The 24002-nt window shown below is 37.6% G+C and overlaps 1 protein-coding gene across 3 annotated transcripts in view; it reads left to right on the top strand.

The window, feature by feature from the left end:
* Usp5 (ubiquitin specific protease 5) overlaps window positions 1–24002 on the top strand; it is a 241766-nt gene that overhangs the window by 80293 nt on the left and 137471 nt on the right. For all 3 annotated transcript variants that reach the window (XM_090374004.1, XM_090374003.1, XM_090374005.1), the window contains one exon: window positions 2843–2949. In XM_090374004.1, coding sequence (XP_090230130.1) covers window positions 2843–2949 — 107 coding nt within the window. The remainder of the gene's footprint in view (window positions 1–2842; window positions 2950–24002) is intronic.

Consider the following 24002-nt stretch of genomic DNA (forward strand, 5'->3'; position numbering starts at 1 on the left):
ATGGTCAAACATGAACAAGTATCGTGCGGAATTTAAATTTGTCAGTGTCAACAGTGAACACAATAATAAAGGAGAGAGAGACAGAATACAAGAGCGGTGAAGAGATTGGCACCAATGAAGTCAACTATGAGTATAATAACCAATGCTACGAAATATCAATTTTTACTGTACAATTTCTTCCTTTAATGTTTTCTTTTCTTGTGTACAAATCCAGCAACTTCATCGCTGTCCCCAGATAAAGTTTTTAGTTGAACTAATTAAAAAATATATAACTATTTTTCTTCATTCTTCAGAGGATATTATGTGGTTTTTGTAATTTTGGCATATCACGAATATAGGAGCAATATTTTATTAAATCTAATAAATCCATAAAAGTCTTGTTAGTGTGTGAGTGACCAATCCACAAGTTCCAGTCAATATCTGGAAAGTTAGAATCCCCCATTATAAGGCATTCTGATTTACTGGCCCACTATTTTTCTGCACAATTGCCCATTATACTCATCAGATTCGTTAGGCCTATAACACACACCTATTCTCTTTTTCCCTTTCCCAGTGCTTACGTCACACTATACTGACTGAACATTGCATTGTCCACCAATGTCAGTTGGATGCACTTCCTTAGATTTTGTTTCTTAACTAATAGCATAACAACGTTCAGAGATATAGAATAGGATTCCAGTTATTTTACAAAATTAAGTAAAGTTTACATATATATATATATATATACATATATATATATATTAGCAAATATACACAAAACTAAAATACAGTTTGGAAATTTTTTGATTTCATTTACTTGATGAAGCTGTGAAGCCATTTATGGAAAATGATCTAGTTTAGATGTGCACTGTTAAAAGTGAAAACAGTTTCTCCCTATTACACTAGAACATGCAATGTCTGTTGTGGCAACTATTGTTATTTTCTAGTTTCATTGATATGTTTGATTATATTCAGTGTTGTGTTTTTTTTTTTTTTTTTTGGAACTACTGCAAAGCTAGCAAAATAATTTCAAAAGAGCAGAAAAATCTGACATGACTCTTGGCTAAACGAATAAAATATATTATTCCACTTGTGAAATCATATAGAGTTTATAGGAATATTTTGCAAAGTTGGTGGGTAAACCAGAAATGCTCCAACATGGTTTGGTAACACTCTGGGTTCAAATCCCATCAGAGACTGGAGAAATTCTTGGAGGCATCTTCAATTGGGGCTGTAGTTAGCTGGTCAAGGATGGCGGGAGTAGGATTTTTTGCTGTGAGTTCATTTTTAAACCTGTGAACTTGCACTATGTACAGACATAACATGCACAGCAGTGCAGTGTGATTTACATATTACATTAGCACTTCAGGTGCTAATGTACTATATAAATAAAAATAGCAGCAGTGGCACTATCAAAGTGATGGCACTTGACTGACACAACATACCACACATTAACACATTTTCCTTAAGTTTCCTTAATAAATTTAGAATTTTCTTCAGCCTATTGAAATGAACAAGCCTTGTTGGACATGAGGAGTGATGTTATGACATGTTATGGGTTGTTCATCATGGTTTGATAGTAGTTGTAGTATGTTCCCATAATATAATCTGTTTCACACCAGAACATTCAAACTTCAGATTATTCAAAACTTGAAAATTGCTTAAAAGTTATGAACAAAGGGGGATTTATATTGAAGCAGTTAGAAGATTCTGGTACAATATTTTTCTGTAATTTGTCTGATTAATATTTTTTGCTGACAAATGTTTTGTGGAATATGATTTTGTTTTGCTTTTCTAGACTGCAGTACGTAGTGCTGTATGTATTTCCAGTGTTCTAATTGGCAACCCATGATCATAATGCCCCCCCCCCCCAATTCTCTTCCTTCTGTGAAGAACTGCTCAACAAGTTGAATTATTGTCTAGTGGCACAACTATATGTGGTTTTTTTTTTTTTTTTTTAAATTCATTTTGCTTTGGTGTAATTGAACTGTTTATTGCCTCATCGCAGTATTTAATACGTTGGTTGAGAAAGACTTCATCTTCACGGATCCAATGTGTTATCCCTTAAGAATACCATTTCTATCAAGATGAACCTGTATCATATGAGCATTATCAAGAAGAAAGAGTAAGTAATATTTCTTTTGTTTGTATAGCTTCTGGTGTTATAACGCTAGTTACTATAAAATATGTCCAAGTTGGTTACATTTACATTAAAAAAATTTTTAAAAAAATTTAACACTGCTTCTACTAGTCACTGGCCTTTCAATACTTACAAGAAAATAAGAGCAAAGTATCTGTTATCATTTATATACAGCCAAATGCAAATTTATGGCTAACATAAAAGAAAAACCTATCACAGTGTTTTGATTAATGGAATTATGAATAGCATTATTGAGATGCATTGGCTCTTTTCCATTTTAGTTCTTTGTTTACAGTTTCTGTCAACGGGAAATTTTTATGGACTTTTTTTGTACCATGGCTGAGTTCAGTCTGGGCCGAGGCTTACCTGGTTTTATCTTCCAGAGACTCAGGTGCTTCATCCAAGGGGGTGGGGGACAGGCAAACGAACCATAGATACATGCAATTTGCAAACACACTGATAGCCTCATGGGCTTAAATGCAGAAACTGACAAATCCATTTCAATGTGCTTATCCTATTAGTTTATAGCCTTAAATAAATATCAACTCTTGAGTCATCTTATTATATATATTGCAATTTTGAAGTGTTATGATGCAGGAAGTTCCCTAATTTTTGTACACTATCATAGTAGATTATTATTAACAAAAGAAAAGGTTCTTTGTGTAAGTGTGATCTGTTTCGTACCGATTAGCTTCAAATTTACTAAATCTCTCTCTCTGATAGGTTCAACTCATTGTGGCAAGTGTTTTGGCAGCAGATTCAGCTAGTAAAATTGAAGAGGCACAAGCCCTTGCCGGAACATGGGATGGTGAGAAAAGAAAAATAACTAGGTAAGTTCACTACATATATGATATAAGTTGCAGGATAAGTAATGGTGTATCATTAAAAATAATGCACTGTTTAATTGAGACCATAGTTTTTATGATTGATGTTATTCTAGGTTAATACAAGAATCTTGATAAATTGTTGCCGACTGGGCTAACCAGGTGGGTAAAGTGCCTGCCTAGCAACCCAAAGGTCGTGGGTTCGAATCCTGCCTAGGGCTTGGATCAAAGTACTGCAAAAACCTTGGGAGGTGCATTATGGCCACAGAAGCTGATGCGCCAACAACTACCAAATTAAAAAAAAAAAAAAAAAAAAAGAATCTTGATAAATTGCTGACCATTACTGTGCTTTACAGCAAACACCATTCAAATCACTGGTAATTTTTTAATGATTTTTTCCTGCTATGTTTAAACTTATAAGTTACAGCAAAAGTCATTAGTCCATTTTATTTCTAAATAAATAAATAAGTATCTGGTATTTGGACAATGGGTTCATGTTTTCAGAATCAGCAGTTCAGTAAGATGCTGTATATGGATTACTTTTGAAAGGTATATGTCCATCAGCTACAATACGCCATTCAGCTCTTATGGAGAAAACTTTGTTACTTCCCTCAATTAAAATTTGCAGAAAGCAATAAGAATTACTAAAGTGTGTCTATTAATGCTTTGTTTGTTTCTTTTCTTGTACAAACCCAACAATATTATTCAGAAATATTTACAGAATTTCTGGTCACATGTAAACACTAATAGGTTATATGAGATTCTACATTAAAAAAAACAGCATGTGTACCTTGTATGCATGAAAGATGTTTTATTTTGGCTTGGACGAGGTTAAAGGGTTAGAAATGAAAAGAATCTGAACATGTTTAACATTTTAAAACATTTTTTTTCAACAACTTCATCAGTTTGAGGTTGCAGTACATGTTCAATAGGAAACTTATCGAGAGCTTGTTGCTTAGCTAATAAACTTAGTGAAATCCATTTGTGGGTATGACGTCACAATCAAATCAAGAATACAAATATTTCACTACTACAAAAGTGAAATATTTGTATTGTTGCTTTCTTAAACAATAACACTGCATTTCATTTTTGAACCGAAGTTATGAACGATGTAACGTTTTATGCTCATGCCCACTACTGAATCAACGTTAGTGACTGATGTAGGAGAAGTGAGGCGTAGCAGAAGTGGATAAGCCAGTTCAATGTCAGAGATTAGTTGGGGGTGACATGCGTTTCCATCTCGCATTTTCGTTACCTCAGTTTTTAGGCTTTAATTCAGTGTGAAAATTTAGTAGGTGCAGCCAAAGATGTTTTCACATCGTAAAATTTGTGCAGCTGCTCAAAAATTTCAAAATCTGCTGGACTTGGGGATGAAATTGATACTGATCTTTCAGGTTTACTAGTGCTGTTATAAAATAAATTCAGTAGTGTGCTTATTTCTTTCTTCGCTATTATATCGTCTCTTTTTTTTTTTTTTTTTATGAAAACTCCAAACATGAGAGGTATTAGAATCTATAGTACAGTTGATTCCGGTTATTTGGGACACATCGGGACTAGTGCATTTTGGGCCGATTAAGCGGCTGCCCCAATTATCCGAAGTGTCACGTAAATAATTAAAAATACAATGCTCCTTCCTTTACAATTGGTTCACTGTACAATCAAATCACGTTACAATGGAGTCACCATTGTAAAGTACCGTTCACTATACGATGTGTAATAAGCGCCGGTCATTGTGATCATGTTTGTGAATTGAATTTTAATTCAATTAAACCACGATTCTAATTAGCAAAAATAGGAGGGGATATTATCCACAGGCTATAAAAGTAAAGATATGTTAAGTACAAATTTACCCTTTATGACCTTACCAATTAAAAAATTAAATGATACGTGAAATTCGGAAGAATATACGTGATGATCGGAAGAATTAATACATACTGTAATATGTACATACTAACTAAACTAGTTGACATTTCTGTTCACTGTCATTTGTGGGTGGGAGTTAAAATTTAAAACAGTAAAAAGATAAGCAATCGATAACAAAGAACACAGCACACAAATTGCAAGTAACGCGATACGCGCAAGTGAGAACGGAGTAACAAATTACGAAGCTTTAAAAATAGGAATGAAGAGCAGATTCTGAAAATTATTTTTTTTATATGATTGAAGATTCCATAGAAGTGTAAACACATTTTACCCTAATAACCCACAGAATTCCAGCTGTCGGTATTAGTGCAAATTCAATAAGATCGAGTTTACTATCAGTTTATGATAGATTTTACTAACACAAAAGCCCAATAAACAGGTGGCTGCTAATTGTTTTTATTGTTTTATGGTTGTAACCTCCAGAAATCCGACCGAACTAAGTGTACGGTCGGAGACAATCGTAGGGTAATCTTCAGTGCTGCGGTCTCCTGCCCCGATTAAACGGCATTTTGTCCCAATTAAGCGAAGTAAACCCTGGCTATTTTCTCGATTGGGTTCTGTTTTTTAAGATTTGCCCCAAATAAATGGCAGCCCGATTAACCGGTGGCCCAAATAACCGTAATCCACTGTACTTAGTATTGTGCTTGGGTTGAAGGTTGATAAGATAAAAGAAGGTACATGTTGACAATAGACTTGAATTTCTGTAGATTGTAATTTTCAGGAAATACATAATGAAGTGAGATTGTTCCAAAAAACAGAAGTTGAAGGGAAAATGAGGAAGAAGAAAGGTTGGTTCTGTGAATTTGAAGTTGGACAGTAAAAGGACACTGACTGGTTGCGGCACATGTTTAGGTCTCTTTGAAAGAGAGCAAAAATTATAGAAGCCATGATAACATCGCTCATGGATGTGTAAGAAAAGGCATGCAGCAGAAACAGAACATCTGTGAGACCGAGTGTGGAGAGAGTTTGTTAGAGATGGATCATTTAATAACCTAATTGCCCTCTTTTGAATGGAATCTAGAAGTCTAAGAGTTTTTGGGGGCATGGCTCCAGATGTGGGAACAATATTCCCCGATAGGGTGGATTTGTGATTTGTACAGAGTGAGCAGTTGTTTGGAAAAAAAAAAAAGTAATACCAAGAGTGAAAGAGAAAACCCAGTTTTTTTAGATGCTGAGGAAACAATATTTGTGATATGCTTATGCCAAAAGAGATTAGAAGTCAGGGTAATCCCTAATATATATATGTTGTCTTGTGTAGAAATCTGAGTGTCAATCAAAGATAAGCATAGTAGCAAAAGAATCCACCTTTTTATGAGATATAAGACAGGGGTGAGTTTTAGAACTGAAATCAACTAAGTTATCTTTGCCCTACTGGAGAATTACGCGGAGATCAGCATTTAAGGAATTGTTAGTGGTTATTCTAGTTGAAGCTGTTTGGGCAGGGCAAGGTTTCTCAAACTGGAAGGCGGAACGCAATGTGCTACCATCAACATAACTGCGGATAGGATTTCCGGTCAATGAAAGAAGGTCATTAATATATAAGAGGGAAAGAGTGGGAAAAAGAGCTGAACCTTAAGGAACACCTTCATTAGTGGAGAAGTTAGAAGACAAAGAGCCATCTACCATCGCCTGCAGTGAGCAGTCAGAGAGAAAACTGGATACCCAATTACAAAAAAAACAGTTGGCAAACCATAAGATGGAAGCTTATTTAGAAGACCTTTATGCCAAACATGATCAAAATCCTTTGAAATGTGATGAGCAACTGCTTGAGTTTCATGAAAATTTCCCATTGGATTTGTCCATAGATGAGTAACATAAGCCAGTATGTCACCAGCGGATGTGTAAGAAAAACAGAATCCTTCCTGGTGATCATTGATCAGATGGAAGGTTTCTAGATAGTTTAAGAGTTTACAATTAATAGATTTCTCCATTACTTTAGAAAGAGTAGAAGCAAGTGCAATACTGATGATATTCGGATGGGAGGGTTTGTCAACTTTTTTTAGGAACTGGCTGGATGTGAGCAAATTTCCAAGCAGAAGTGCAAAAAAAGGTGACACAAAGCGGGAGTACGCTCAGGAGCACAGGTTTTGAGAACAAGGGGAGAGATACCATCAGGACCTGGCACTTTCTTGGCATCAAGAGTGGACAAAATTCTTCTGACATCCTTTTGATGGAGGACCACAGGAGGCATTGAATGGGTATGCTGGGAATGGTAGGAGTTGGTTTACCAAGATCATCAATACATGAGTTAGAAGAAAAGTAAGATGCTAGCAGGTTATCTTTATCTTTAGCTGAAGTGGCAATAGAACCATCTGGTTTGGACAGAGGTGAGAATAGAGATGGGCAAAAGTTGCAGCCAAATAGTGATCTTTGGTAGGAGACCAGAATGTCTGGCTACCATTTGCACAAGAAGCAAGTTTTCTACTTTTAGCATGTTGAAAATCTAGTTTGGACTGATTAATAACTGCTTTACAATTGTTGCTTGCTTATGTGTAGGCAGAAAATGAGCCTGGTGATTTGAATACAAGCCAATTGCTGTATGCAATGTTCTTATCATGAACGTCGTATACAGCAATTGGCTTTCCAATAAATGTGCTAAGCCAACAGGCTTAGCACATTTATTGGAAAACCTATAGATTCTAGTTATGGCACAGGTTATTATCCAACATAGTTTGTATGGGAACGAAAATAAAAACTTATTCTTGTTACTTCATTCAACTTCACTCTTAAAAATTATACAGAAAGTATCTTTACAATTTTGCCAAATTTTTACGTAAGTTGGGGACTAACTGTATGCAGGATTATTGCATGCACAGTGTCTACACACTTCCTTTACAAAACTAAAATGTCACTGAGTGAATATACAACATAATACAAATCTAAAACCATTTCCAAGTAACCAAAGATATCCTCAAGTTTTTATTCACCAATTGATACAATTGATACTGATCTTTCAGGTTTACTAGTGCTGCTATAAAATAAATTCAGTAGTGTGCTTATTTCTTTCTTCGCTATTATATTGTCTTTTTTTTTTTAATGAAAACTCCAAGCATGAGAGGTATTAGAATCTATAGTACAGTCGATTCCAGTTATTGTTTCCGAAAAGTTGTTCGGAAAATGTGTGCACTAGAGTAGATGGCAGCATAAGTGCAAAACTCTAATCATGGTAGAATTTACCAACAAAATTGCATCTCATTGGTTTTGTCGTCGATCAATGACTACATGCTGTAACTTGTATACAGTGAAACTTCCCTTTAACTGACAGTCAATGGGAACGAAAATTTGTCCGTTAGAGAGAAGTGTCCGCTAACAAGAAGTCTGAGGGAGAAAAAAAAAAAGAAAGAAAGAAAAATCGTTAAACGTTTAATGTAAAATTAAATTAAAATGTATACAGATTTTGCACAAAATTTTTGTAAATAATATACATACAATTGTGCTATGCATATTATGACTTTATCTTAAGAAAAATACATACAGTAATCACTTATTTTCTTCTGCACCTTCTTCCGGCTGATAATTTTGTTTTCAACATTTGTTTGGAGTGAAGAAACCATTGAAAGTCCTTCAGTAAGATACTTCAGCGGCGAAAAACATTTTTAAACGATTGATTTGTACAAGCGCTTCTTCCATTTTCATCGGTGGTTCGTCGTTAACATGTTCTTCGACAGAATGACCTCCTTCCATTTCTTCATCCTCATAAGGAACTTCTTGAAAAATATTGATGATAATGTCGCTGATATCTAGAGCACCATCTTCTGTAGTGTTCGAGTCTATATCTTTGTAGCCAGGGTCACTTGTAGCGGAAGTATCGTACATTAGCATTAGTAGAGGCATATGATGCAAGAAAGCAAGCTTATTCAGCATCAGCCAAAAAAAAAACACACACACCACTCCCATTTCATCCCTCCGTTCACTCGAAATACCTGTCCAGTTGAGCCTTAAATTTGTTTAGGCTATCAACTTCAACAACAAGTGATGGAAGTCGGTTCCACCAACCAACCACCCGCTGGCCAAAGGCAAATTTCCGCACATCTATCCGACATCCGTCCTTCCTCAATTTGAATTTATGCCCTGTGAGCAAGATGAAGAATCCCATTGGCATTGAGCATGCTCAAACCATTCAAAGCCTTATACACCTCTATCAGATCACCTCGCCGGTGCCTAGTCTCCAGACTCTGTAATTTGCAAAACTTAAGCCTTTCTTCGTAAGAGCAACCCTTTGTTCCATTCACTAATCTTGTTGCCCTTCTCTGTACCCGTTCCAGCAGCTCTACATCCTTCTTGAAATGAGGCCTCCAGACCTGTATACAGTACTCAAGATGTGGCCTAACCATTGCCTTATACAAGGGAATAATCACCTCCTTATCCCTGCTAGAAAAATTCCTGTATATCATTGACAAGACACCATGAGCTACTCTTGCAGCTCGTCTGCACTGCTCAGAGAACTTCATATCTGCCTGCACAATTACCCCCAGGTACTTTTCATTCTCCACCACTGTCAGTGTAGTACAGCAGAGTTGATACGTTGCTCTGGGGTTACTGTTTCCCATATGTAGTACTTTACATTTGTGAATGTTAAACTTCATTTGTCACCTCTCAGCCCATCTGTTCAACCTTTTCAGATCCTGTTGCAGCAGCATAGCGTCAGTGGTGTCCTTAACAACCCTGCCAACCTTTGTATCATCTGCAAATTTGGACATTAAACTTGATATCCCATCATCAATATCATTCATAAACACCAAAACAACAACGGACCCAACACTGAACCCTGAGGAACTCCACTAATAACATTAGTCCACGTTGAGCAGTGTCCATTGATTACCACTCTCTGTCTTCTCACCCTCAACCATCCCTTTATCCATAGCAGCAATTTGCCTCCTGTGCAACAGTATCAAAAGCCTTTCTAAGATACAAATATATAATATCAAAGTTATTCCCTGCATCCAGTTCTTTTGTGACTACATCATAGTATCCAATCAAATTGGTCAGGCAAGACCTGCCCTTAACAAAACCATGCTGCGTCTGAGCTATAACTGAATTCTTGTCTAGATGATCCTGCAGTGCTTCTTTAACCAGTGCCTCCATTAATTTACCTGGAACAGAAGTTAAACTAACGGGTCTATAATTACTTGTGTCAGCCTTTGATCCTCCTTTGTGAATTGGGGTTACATTTGCACATCTCCAGTCTATGGGTACCTCCCCTGAGTCCAAAGAAGCTCTCATAATTATGGCTAGGGGTTTGCTTACCTCCTTTTCTGCCTCCTTTAATATAACTGGATAGATCCCATCCACCCCAGGTGCCTTTTTTATGTTTATCCTCAACAATTTCTCCTCCACTTTCCTCTCAGTTATTACAAAATCATCCAGCTCACTGCCAATGTTTACTTTACCTACTTCATTCTCCTTCCTGAATAACTCCTCATGCGTGAATGTAGATGCAAAATACTCGTTTAGATTGTTAGCCACCTGAGCAGGATCCTCAACTGTTGAACCATCAATATCCAGTGGACCAATCTGATCCATCCCTTTCCTTCTTGAGTTTAAATAGGTAAAGAACTCTTTTCTGTTTTTCTTTGCATCCTTTGCCAAGGATTTTTCGTAGTCTGCCTTTGCCTGCCTAATCTCCTTTGTGACTTGGTTACAGACCAACTTATATCTATCATAGGCTTCCATGTCACCCATTAATTTGTATGTATCCCATGCATTTTTCTTCTCTGCCACATGTCTCATTAGTTCATCTGACAACCATTTAGGCCTAAACCTTGAACAGTATTTCTTAGTTGGTATGCAAAGCCTGGTAGCCTCCAAGATTAGTTCCTTGAATGCTTCCCATTTTGAGTTTGCTGTTGGTAACATCATCAGTTGGTCCCACTGTATAGAATTTAATACTGTCTCAGACCATCATAGTCGCCTTTACGAAAACAAAAACCCTTCCCTTTACCTCTGATGGTAGTTACCTCCTTGAGTAAATCCCACTTCAACACACTGTGATCACTGCCACCTAGTGGTTCATTTATCTGCAGATTCTTAATGCATGAAGAATCACTACTGATAATCAGATCAAGAGTATTGCTCCCTCTTGTTGCCTCACGAACATGCTGATGTAGAAAACAATCATCCAATAAATCCACAAAAGCCTTGCTAGTGTGCGAGTGACCAACCCACAAATTCCAGTCAATATCTGGGAAATTAAAATCCCCCATTATAAGACTCTCTGATTTACTGGCCCACTCTATTTCCCTGTACAATATCTTATTATACTCATCAGAGTCATTAGGCCTATAGCACACTCCTACTCTCAATTTTGATTTCCCTATGCTTATGTCACACCAAACTGACTCGACACTGCCCTGTCCATCGATGTCGACTGGCTTCACTTCCTTGGACTTTGTGTTTCTTAACTAATAGCATAACCCCTCCTCCCCTCCTGTCCTGTCTATCCTTTCTATACACATTGTATTCCCCAAATTCCAGTTCCGCGTTCCTTATATCTGTGTGACACCACGTCTCTGATATCCCAACAATATCTGCCTTTGATGTTTTGAGCAATATCTCCGATTCATCAAATTTATTTACCAAACTCCTAGCATTGGTGTACGCTCAGGTATACATGCACCTGTTTCTATTCTTGGCTACCCTAACACAACCCATGTGTTTACTTGTACCGCAATGGCTCCCAACAGTCTCTGAAATATCCTGCATCTTGTTTTTCAGGTTTCTGCTCATTTCAATAGAAGCAGTGCAAGAATCACTTCCACCTCTGCCAGTGGCTACTGTTAATCTATTAGTCCTTGTATCCCCCCAACTAGCAGTTTTCCGACCCACCTAACTCTGCCTTGACAGCATCAGCAAAAATTCTTGCACCCTTTCTATTTAAGTGTATCCCATCCCTGTAGAAGCAATCTCTCCTGTTAACAGGTACAGTCCAGGCTGAAAAAATTTTTACCCCTTGAGCCTTGCACAATCCCTCCAGGGCCGAATTGATCGACAAGGCTCTCATCATATACTCCCTCCTGTCGTGTCTGGGCAGAATTGCAGACACTTTCGAATTCAACCCTAATTCACGGCTTTTTTTTAACAGTGACCTGTACTTGCTAAGTAATTCCGCCAGTCTCCTACTCTTAATATCATTAGTGCCAACGTGTAGAACTATATCACCTTTTGTGCCCTTAAAAGTGCCGGTGCGGGTGAGATGCAGCATTATCCATGAAAAGAATAATTTTTCTGTTTTGATGATTTGACATTATCAATAGATGTTGAAGTTCTTATTCTTCTTGGTGCTCCACATTGCTGTTCACAACTTCAATTTTTGTGTTTGAGAAGCCAGACTTTACAAAACAGTTCACGACAGTTTGTTTTCTAATTGCGTTTACTGAAGAGGAAATCCATTGAATCGCATCTAGGATGCTGATTTTCTTTGCATGGTCACTTGTACATGTTACATCGTTCAAGTTTGCAATGAGATGTCTTAAAACACGTTTTCTGTAGTGAAGTTTAAATTTTTTTATTATCCCTTGATCCAAGGGCTGACACACTGCAGATGTGTTTGGTGGCAGAAAAACGATTTGAATGTTGGACAATTCAATGTGCGGGTGAGATGCAGCATTATCCATGAAAAGAATAATTTTTCTGTTTTGACGAATTATGTTTTGGTTAAAGTGACTTATACATTCGTTCATGGTATCTCGTGTCATTCACGCTTTTTTATTAGACTTCCAGTCAACATTCAAAAGATTCAACTTTATGCCCTTGAAACAACGAGGATTTTGTGGTTTTCCTATAATAATTGGTTGTTCAAAGTCTCCCAGCATATTTGTACACAATAGTACAGTCAAGCATTCCTTAGAAAATTTTTCCGCCCTGGCACTTTTCGTTTTTTAGACTCGTGTTTTCAGGAAGAGCTTTAAAAAACAACCCTGTTTCGTCACAGTTGTAAATATCCTTAGCTTCAAAATCACGACATAAATCTTCCAATTTGACGGTCCACTTTGTTACAACCCCAGTATCAACAGATCCACCTTCACCACTTACGGTTTTCCATTGAATTTTATGCCGCGTTTTGAACTTGTCTAGCCATCCCACAGAAGCTTTGAACTCATTTACTCCCATAGATTTCGCCACTTTCAAAGCCTTTTCCCTAATAATAGGCCCATTAATGGGAATTTTTTTAGCACGTGCGCGACAAATTTGAAGTCCAACAGTTTTCAGGAATGATTTTTGAACCTGATCATTTACGTGTTGCCAAAATTGTTTGAGCAGTTAATTTTTTTTCTTTAGGATGTCGCTTACCTGCGTCTTCCCGATTTTGAATTTTGCAGCGAGATTGCGAACACTATTTTTTTGCTGATCATACGCATTAATGAGTTCGACTTTTAAAGTTAAATGTTTACAAGAAGACATTGTGCACTTCACACGACACTGAACAAAACTGAAAACTCAAACTCAAAAGACGAAAGTCCGACCAAATTCTCCCCCCCATACACACCGAATTCATCAGAAGTTTTACACGTGCCTTAAAATTCTTGAAAAAGGGTTTAGAAATGCAACGTAAACCTTGATAAAATTCAGAGAATCGGAAATAGAAAATAAGCACACGATTGAGACAATATGTGGAAGAAACGTTCCTAGAAAAAGGGCCGTGAGCTCGCCCGCTGTCCGTTATGGGGAGATCAAATTAAGTGCTAATATAAACGAAACAGTGCAGATTGCCTGTCCGCGTCCGTTACAGAGAATGTCCACTAGACAGAAGCTGCAAACACGTTAAAACCAATGGAGGTGAGTTGGGGAATTTGAAAATGTCCGTTGTAGAGAGGTGTCCGTTAGGAGAAGTTTCACTGTAGTTCAATCTTCAGAAGGTGATGTAACATGTTACACACTGTTAACCTTCATATTAGCTCCTTACTGGTTCGTATGTATTTCCCCTGGGCTTTTCATAACACTTCATTGAACCAGTTCCACTATACCCTCACTGACTAGTCCCCTATACAGAATACAGGCTGCTAATACATGTTAAATTACTCTTCCAATGGCAACCATCTTGGCATGGGCAGGTTACAAACAAGCTGTATCAGATAAAGCCTGTAATCCAACGCTGGCAGTCCAGTCTGCACAGGAACTGCAGAGAGAAAGTTGTTTTAGCTCGCCTCTGCATAGGACACAGTCATCTTACGCATGCATTTCTGCTGAGGGCAGATGACTCTTGTATGTGAGAATTGTGACACCTTTTTAACTATTCATTGTATTTTAACTGAGTGTCCACGTTTTAGACACGAACGTGATTTATATTTTACCACTTTTAGTCATCTGGCTGACCCTTATACATTCAGCCAGATATTGTCTGACAATGACCATGTGTCTGCTGTTTGTAGCTTTCTAAAATCAGTAAACCTTTTTACTCACTTTTAAAAATTTACCTTGTTATTGTTACTTGTTTATTGATATATGTCTTATACATTTTGTACTTGTTTTTATATCTTGACTTAGAGACCTAATCCATTAGGTGGTACTTGTGCATATGTCCGTTTTGATATTCCCTGTCAGAGATTTGGAATCTCCTCTCTTTGATCTTCTCTGGCTTAAAATCTCTCTACCTCATTGTGTCAAATTCATCTGTTGTCTCTACCGTTCTCCCAACTACACTAATCACTTGGAGCTCTTTGACTTCCTCTCTTTGCAACTTGACTTTCTCCAGTCCAACTTTCCTAACAGTGAGGTAATTTTCCTTGGTGATTTTAATGTTCACAACTCCAGCTGGCTTCCGTTTTCTAGTCACACCGACCCAGCTGGTTGAGATGCTGAGGCTTTTGCAATTACTAATGACCTTGCACAGATTGTTCATTTACCTACAAGAATACCGGACAATCCTAATCATACAGCCAATACGCTTGATCTTTTTCTCACAAACAGCCCTTCTAAGTATACGGTTGAAGTGAGAGGTCCTTTAGGCACCTCAGATCACAACTTGGTGATTGTCTCTTCTCCAATGGAGCCTTTATCTCTTCCACTTCACCCCTCTGTTCATTCAAAATACCTGTCCAGCTGAGCCTTAAACTTATTTAGGCTATCAACTTCCATGACAAGGGATGGAAGTCTGTTCCACCAACCAACCACCCGCTGGCTAAAGGCAAATTTCCGCACGTCTATCCTACATCTGTCTTTCCTCAATTTGAATTTATGCCCTCTCAGGTGATTATTCTGAGCAAGAGGAAGAATCCTATCAGCATTGAGCATGCTCAAACCATTCAAGGCTTTATACACCTCTATCAGATCACCTCGCTGGTGTCTAGTCTCCAGACACTGTAATTTGCAAAACTTAAGCCTTTCTTTGTAAGAGCACCCCTTTGTTCCATTCACTAATCTTGTTGCCCTTCTCTGTACTCGTTCCAGCAGCTCTACATCCTAAAAAAAATGGATTTCATTGAGAGAACAGAACTGAGAATCCTGATTCACAGAAATAAGTTGTTATAATTGGAATTAAAGCTTTGAAAGCACATTTGGTAAGAATGGGACATGCTTCTCCAAGGGTACACCAAAATTTGGTAACTTTATTTATTCAATTCGGAGTTTCTGGTTATTTTGGAGGTCAATTAGCTCATTTTTCACTTGGTCATTGTCGCTGATTTTTTCCTAACTCAGTATGAAAGGGGTTTTGTATCCAAACCTCATTCATTTGGTCATTAGAAATTATTCCTTTACTAGTCTCTTTCAGATTTTTAAGCTGCACTATAATGCTTTCACGAACTTTTGGTTCTAGTTGATATACGGATTTGAAGTGATTTCGTCAAGAGATTGGAAATTTGCAAAGTTACCAAACTCCACTCTTCTTCCCCAAAGAGTCAGTTTTTCTTGAAATGATTTGATCTTTTTCTTTGGTATCGAAGAGTGATGCCTGTACCTCTTTGACAAGGTTCTTAATACTCCTGACACAAGGTGATCATTTTAAGCCTATGAACCTATGAAAATGTGAATAATTTTGAGTAAGAGTGCTAGAGACATGAATTTTAGAAGTAAGTCTATATTGTTTATGGTGTTGCCTTCTGTTGACAACATGTAAAACTGCATGGGCAGTGCAAGCAATGAATGAACATGTTCATTGTGGAGCATTATTTCAAAACAGTGTTGTTTAAAACTACCCAACTTGATTTTTGTTCCATGCAATGTAATTTTTATAGGCAATTTAAATATCATTTTTAATGGCACTCCGATTTCTAGGCAAAATGATGTCTCTTTTGGGGATTACCCTGGCTTCTAATCTCTCTTGGCACAAGCACATTACAAATATTGCTTCCTCTGCATCTAAAAAAGTTAGTTTTCTCTTTTGCTCTCGGCATTACTTTTCTTCCAAACAGCTGCTCACTCTGTATAAATTGAAAATTCGCCCTGCCATGGAATATTGTTCCCACATCTGGGGTGGTTTTTTTTTCTTTTATGGAAACCCCAAACACGAAAGGTATCAAAACCTATAGTACTTAGTACTGTGCATGGGTTGAAGGAGAAGTATGGGGGGAGGGGGTGCCGGAAACATTGCTCTAGAGACTAAACATGGGTTTCACCACTTCAAGCCTCCAATAAGCAAAGTGGTGGTATTTCACCGATTGATGAAAGTCCCCCAAAATCTCTCTCAGCCTTCTTGATTCCATTCAGAAGAGGGCAGTTAGGTTTCATCTCTAACCGAGTCTCTCCACTCGCTTTCTCATAGACGTACTGTTTCTGCTGCATGCCTCTTCTACAGATACTTCCATGGGCACTGTTCTTCTGAATTGGCTTCTATAATTCTCGCTCTCTCTTTCAAAACAGTCCGAACACGTGCCGCCACCAGCCAACATCCATTTACTGTCCAACTTCAAACCCACAGAACCAACTTTTCATCTTCCTCATTTATTCATTCAACTGCCGTATTCTGGAACAACCTTCCTTCATACGTATTTCCTGAAAATTACAATCTACAGAAGTTCAAGGCCAGTGTCAACAAATATCTTCTTTCGTCTTCTCAACCTCCAACCCAAGCACGGTACTGAGTACTATAGGTTCTAATACCTCTTGTGTTTGGGGTTCACATAAAAAAAAAAATAATAAAAATTAGGCCACTGAAAGTTTCACTTTTTTATGACCAGGTTTTTGTGCATTATAGCCTTAGTTGCTAATGCACCAATAAAACCCAACCAACCCTCACTGACTTTTCTTCAGCTACCACCTCGGCTAAAATGATTGCAAAAATGGGCCATCATTAATGAATTTTCTGTGCCATTGCAGAATTGTAGGGCTACTCAATGGCTTTTTTATAAACTGTGTTTGAAATTTTTGCATAACAGCAATGGCAGACTGCTAACTAAACCAAAGTAGTAGTAGTATTAGTAACGGCCGCATGGTGCAAGAAAGCCTATGGCTTATGCTGCACCAGCCACAAAAAAAAAAAAAAAAATCCGAACAAAACAATGATAAAAACAAAAAATAAATAACTAAATAATAATAATTAATAAATAAAAAAAAAAATAAAATAAAAAGGAAATTAAACCTATCATCCTATGCGCTTCCCTTACCCGAAAGTACTATCCAGATGACCTTTGAATTTCCCCAAACTGTCGGCCTCTACCACCCATGAAGGCAACTTATTCCAGTAATTTATAACTCGCTGGCTAAAATAAAACTTCCTGCAGTCCAATCTAAACATTTCCCCCCGTAACTTGAATTTATGTCCCCTAGTTCTAGCATCATTTATAATCTTGAAAATTTTGGCCTCATTCATTTTACTGATGCCTCTCAGAGCCTTAAACACCTCAATCAAATCTCCTCTAAGGTGTCTAGTTTCTAAACTCTGCAACCTACATATTCGAAGTCTTTCTTCATAAGGACGCCCTTTTGCCGATCTCACCAGGCGAGTTACCCTTCTTTGCACCTTTTCAAGAAGCTCGATGTCTTTCTTTAGGTGTGGTCTCCATACTTGAACACAGTGTTCCAAGTGTGGTCTAATATAAGCCTTATATAATGGGATTATCACGTCCCTATCTCTACTTGCAAAAGTTCGATAGATCATCAATAGGACACCATGGGCCTTCCTTGCAACCTGTTTACAATGCTTAGAGAATTTCATGTCTGACCGTATCGTAACACCCAAGTCCCTTTCCTCCAGTACTGGGTTTAGTTGAACTCCACCAAGTGAATAAGTTATTTTGGGATTACTGTTTCCCAGGTGTAATACCTTACACTTTGTTGGATTAAAGCACAGCTGCCATTTTTCTGACCATTCCTGAAGTCTATCTAGGTCTCTCTGAAGAAGCTCAGCTTGACAGTGATCATTAACTACTCTACCAATTTTAACATCATCTGCAAATTTAGACATCACGCCCTCTATCCCTTCATCAATGTCGTTTATGAAAATTAAAAACAACAGTGGTCCCAATACTGATCCTTGGGGAACCCCACTTCTTACATCAACCCAATCTGAGGAATAGCCATTTATCACAACCCTTTGCCTCCTACCCTGAAGCCATCCTTCTATCCATCTAAGGATTTTCCCAGTGATTCCAACCTGTTCCAGCTTATAAAGCAACCACTCATGTGGGACTGAGTCAAAAGCTTTGCTGAAATCTAAATAAACAATGTCGAAATTATTCCCTAAATCCAGCTCGTGAGTGACCCTTTCGAAATAGCGAACCAGATTTGTTAAACATGATTTTCCCTTTACAAAACCATGCTGAGTATCATTGAGAATTTCAATTTGATCCAAATGATCCTGAATTCCACCCTTGATCATTGCCTCCATGATTTTCCCTACTACTGAAGTCAGACTGACAGGTCGATAATTTCCAACTTCACTTTTAGAGCCACCCTTATGTATGGGAGATACATTTGCACTTTTCCAATCCAAGGGAATCTCCCCAGAGTCTAGTGATGCTCGCATAATTAGCCTCGATGGTTCAATGCACTCGCTTGCTGCCTCTCTTAAGATTATAGGGTATATTCCATCAACTCCAGGAGCCTTACTGGTCTGTAGGTTCGAAAGTTTTTTCATTAAATAATCTTGCGAAATTTCAATATCATTAATTACATATTTTTTAACTTCGCTCCTACAATTTCCCATTGCCACAAAAGGCTTTTCGTTTGTAAATAACGATGCAAAATAACTGTTGAGTTCATCTGCAACGGCAGCTGGTGTATTTATTACTATCCCCTTTCCCTTACGTAAAGGTCCGATCTGGTTTGTCCTGCTCTTCTTGGCATTTATATATGTGAAGAATTCTTTATCCCCCCTCTTTGCTCTGTTTGCTAGTGATTTCTCATAAACTGCCTTTGCCTGTCGAACCTTTTCTGTGGCTCTATTACACATCACCTTGTAGCTGTTATAGGCTTCAGTACTTTTTTATTGCTCTGTAACCTTTCCATGCCACCTTTTTCTGCTCAAGTAATGTGGCAACTTCACTATTCATCCAACTTGGAACCCTCCTGTGGAGTATTTTTTTAATGGTATATACGCATTCAAGGCATCTGTGATTAAAGTTTTAAAAGCGTACCACAGTTCAATTGTATTCATTCTCTGCGCGATATCTACCCAGTTAATAGAGGCCATGTAGTACCTTAAGGCATCGTAATTTCCTTTTCTGAAATTAAAACCCATTCCTTTGCCTTTTACTTTTGCTACCTCTCTCGTCATCATCCACCGTAGAACTCCGTGATCACTTCCTGCTACTGGTTCCTCTACTGTCAGCCCTGTTATGTCATCTGATTCATGTGTGATGATGAGGTCTAGGATATTCTTTTCTCTAGTACTTTCCCTGACATGTTGATACAAATAACAGTCATCTAGTTGATTTAAAAATTTTGTTCCCCATGTTGAGTTTCCTTCCCATTTACTCCAATGAGTTAGAGGCAAATTGAAATCACCCATAATAAGGCATTGACGCTTACTTGCCCATTCCATTTGCATGTAGAGGCTTTTGTCATAAACTTCACAAGTAGTGGTGACATGTGATGCAAGAAAGCAAGTGTATGAGCTTATGCAGCATCAGCCAAAAAAAAATAAATAAAATAAATTACAAAACAATCCCCTCTAAATGTTTGTCCAGTTCCTCCTTAAATTTATTTTTTTTATTATTTGCAGTTTTCAGTTTTGTGAAAGAAGTTTGTGGATACCCTGTATTTCCCATATTTGTGGACACAAAAAATTCCCAGGCTACTGCTAAAAATTATCTTCACAGTCTCTTGTGTTTTTTTTTTTTTTCTTTTTTTCTTTTTAATCAAAAATGTATATTTATTTTTTTTATGCATGTATATATCAAATTGATACAGTACTCTTCCTTTTTTTAATTCTGAAATGAGTATTTCTCAGTTTTGGCAATTTCACTGTCTAAGTGATGTGCAACAGTTGAACTGCATCAGACAGTCAAATTAAGCTTGTAAGCATTCCTTACCAGTGTATTTTCATGTGATATTGCACCATCTGCTCCATGAGTAATCCATGGCCATCACAGTGTAATTAGTATTACTGTAATGACCTTGACCAATGAAAATGTGCGTATGTCAATTTACCCTTGAAAGTGTTCCACTTGGGTAGTTGAAATACCAAATGGGCACCCATCAAAGTGTCCATGTCCATATTAGAGAGTGCTGTCTAATATCTCTTGCCAGGACCCAAGCCAGAGTACCAATAACCTCTGGCTTGGTAAATTTTGCCATGATAGATAAATAACTAGATAAATGTCAGTTAAAGGAGGTTTCACTGTAATTGGATAAATTCCATCAATGCTAGTGTCTATTGTACATTTTGCTTCAACAATTTTTCTTCCACTTTCCTCAGTTATTACAAACTCATTCATCTCCCTGTTAGAATTTGATATACTTCTGGCATCCCTATCAGATGCAAAATATCTATTCAATTTGTCAACAACCTGAACAGGAACAGCAACAGTAAAACCATTCATATCTTGTGGACCAATGTGATTCATCCACTTCTTTCTGAAGTAAAGAAGTTGTTGCTGCTTATCGTTGCATTCTCTGGCAGAGGCTTCTTGTAAATCTACCTTAGCTTGCCTAAGCTCCTTTGTGACTAGACTGCAGACTAGTTTATATCTACTGTAGGCTTCTGTTTCACCTGATATTTATGTGCATCCCATGCATTTTTCTTCTTGTCAGTTTATCTGGCATAGTTGGTATAAAAAGCTTAGTAGCTTTTATGATTACGTCATCAGTTGGTCCCACTACATTGAATTTATAAACCATCTGAGACCATTTAGTCACCTTTATGAAAGCAAAGGCCCTTTTTCTTGCCTTTGACTGTAGTTACATCTTTAAGTAAATTCCACATCAATACACTGTATATGTGATTGTAAGGGTATTTCAGTGCAAAAGTTGAAATCATATCAAAATTTGTATGCTTTACCTGTATTCAATTTCAATCATGGAAAGATGCCCTGTTCTCATTAAAGACCAAGAACCAAGTCCTCATCGTTAAGGCTTGGGTATATGTCCAGCTTAGAGATAGATGCCATTATCCACATTTCTTCCAAAGTTGCTAATATTTTTTTAAATTGTGTGACATTACTAGAATAAATGAATCCACTATACAGTGTGTCTCAAAAATATTGGTACAAACGTTTAGGGGAGGTAGGTAACATCTAAAGGAATGTGAATCGCATAGAAACCCATAGCCGAAAACGTCACCATAAGTCAGTACATGGCGCTGTTCATCAGTTCTGTCGTATATGAATTGCCTGTGGAGACAGAAATGGATCTCGTGGCGAGACTCGTCTGCGCTGCTGTTACTGTCAAAGAAACTCCAGGCGTGCTCGACCGTGTCCGCCAATCCATGCTGCGTCGGTGTCACGTGCATCACATCTAATGGTGGAACCTTCGAACATCTGTTGTAACATCATGAAATGCATCCATCTCGTACTCCATTGTTAATATTATGTCAAATAAATGTTTGCCACTAATCACTGTCTTGTGTCATTTCTGCTTCTTGTGCCTCTGCTACTACTTTCCCGTGACGTTTCCGGTTATGGGTTTCTATGCGATTCACATTCCTTTAGATGTTACCTACCTCCCCTAAACGTTTGTACCAATATTTTTGAGACACCCTGTATATTTAAAAATTGGATTCTTGTCAGCTCGCAGTTGGTCTCTATTAGCAATGTATGCTGAACTGTAAATAATATTTTGCCTAAGTGAACCACTAAAAAGAGTATATAAGTAAAACTCCCATTAAAAAAATAATGTTTACCTTTAATTCCTAGAATTTAGCCAGAGTTTCCCTATACAGTACAATACTATAGGATTACAAGAGTATTTCATGCAGTAGTTGAAATCAAATCAAAATAATGGACGTATTCCACTGAACCAGGCTTTTCATCCATATGATACCCCAGTGACATAACTGCCTCATTCTGATGGTATCTAGAATCAGCAAAATATTTTCACAGTAATGCAGATTGCCCAAAATCTAGACTTTTCCTAACTTTCTGGCACAAGGCAAACAACTGCAATTAAAGTGATGTATTCTTGTCATGCATGCTAACTTTCCACTTACTGAATGGAAGTTGTAGGCTATCTAGCCATCTAATAGAACATATTTTTTAACCAAATTACTTATTTATTTCAGCATGCCCTTGACACTATTACAGACATTCTCTCTCAGGTATGTCATTTTGGGCTTGCCATCTGGAAGTCTAAAACTCTGGTGGAACTGATATTCAGGTGACACTCAAGTCAAGTGGACCGAATTGCAGCGAAGTCTGGTTGGGTCTGTGACAGCCAAATCCTCTGTTTGCCCTTTACAGTGGTGGAACTGTTAGTGACCTTGGGTATAATACATGCAAGTCCTAAAATATGGCACCTAGTATACTGGAGGTGACCACCCAAGTGTGAACCAACGTAAGCAGGAGTCTATCTCATGTTTGGGGTTTTCATAAAAAAAAAAAAAAAGTCAAGGTGAGGTGGCCACATCACAAAGAGGAATGCTGCCACTCTGTGTCACCAGACAATACTGGGTGATGGAGCAATACCACCATTTTGCTTATTGGAGAATTGAAGTAGTGAAACTCCTGTTTAGTCTCCAGAGCAAAACTCCAGTAACCTCCCATCTCTTCCATCATGCAATACAATTTTTGAGGTTATGATGTACATCATGACGAGATCGAAACTTCCTTACATTTTAATGGTACAACTCTAAAACAGTGTTCGCAAGCTGGCTTGCTAGACAGTCCATTGGACCAAACCTGTTGGTAACCCTCCAGGAGGTTTCCGGATCAGCTAGTATATAATCTCACTGCCACTACTCTATCAGTGACTGGAGGGAGTCCGAGTAGTGTGTATGCAGGGGACATTGTCAAGCCAGTGTTATGTCAAGGAGCTGGGTATATTCTTTCTGTGTGTACGCCATATCCAAAAATTTCATTATACAACACAAACACCTTATGTATGTCGGGGACAAGACTGTATTTGATAAAAATGCTTGTGATGCTTGACATTTTCATAATTGCTTTAGCAACCGCAGTGTTGCTAAATATATAAAATATATATACATAATATGTATACATTTTATTAAAAAATGCAAATTCCCAATATTTTTATATAATTGTTCAAAATCTGATTGAAAATTTTTGACGCTAATTCTCAATACAGAATGAAGGTGCTCGTTTGTATTCTGTTTCTTTTTAAATATTTATTTGATATCATGCATAAAAAAACTTGCTCGCAAGCACATTGATCCAAACAAAGTAGCCATTTTCCTGGCATTTATTTTATTAGAGGAAAATCTTCAGATGGGGGAGAGCTTGGTAGAATTAAAGTACTGTAGTTTATTTTTACAATATACAGGTAGCAGGTCTTTTATTAATGGCCCTGATATTGGCATGTTTTGGTCTTGAATCAACTTTTCCCACTTAAAAATGGTTATATCTACATCTTCATACAGGCATAATTTCGCACGCTTTTGACTAGGACCCATTGCCTCAAGCAGTTTGAGAATCGAAGCACAGTTTTTCAGAATGGTTGACAATACTGGCAGGGATACCAAATTTTAAATCGGTTTCTTTTTTTTTTTTTTTTTTTCTTTCTTTTTTTACATCCCGATCTACGCTATTAAGCACTTCCACTTTTTTCACTACACTCAAGGATTTCCTCTTAGACATTGTAAGGTTACT

This window comes from Mastigoproctus giganteus, chromosome 5, assembly GCF_048544385.1.
Source record: "Mastigoproctus giganteus isolate SK-2022 chromosome 5, ASM4854438v1, whole genome shotgun sequence".
In the NCBI taxonomy this organism is placed as follows: Eukaryota; Metazoa; Arthropoda; class Arachnida; order Uropygi; family Thelyphonidae; genus Mastigoproctus; species Mastigoproctus giganteus.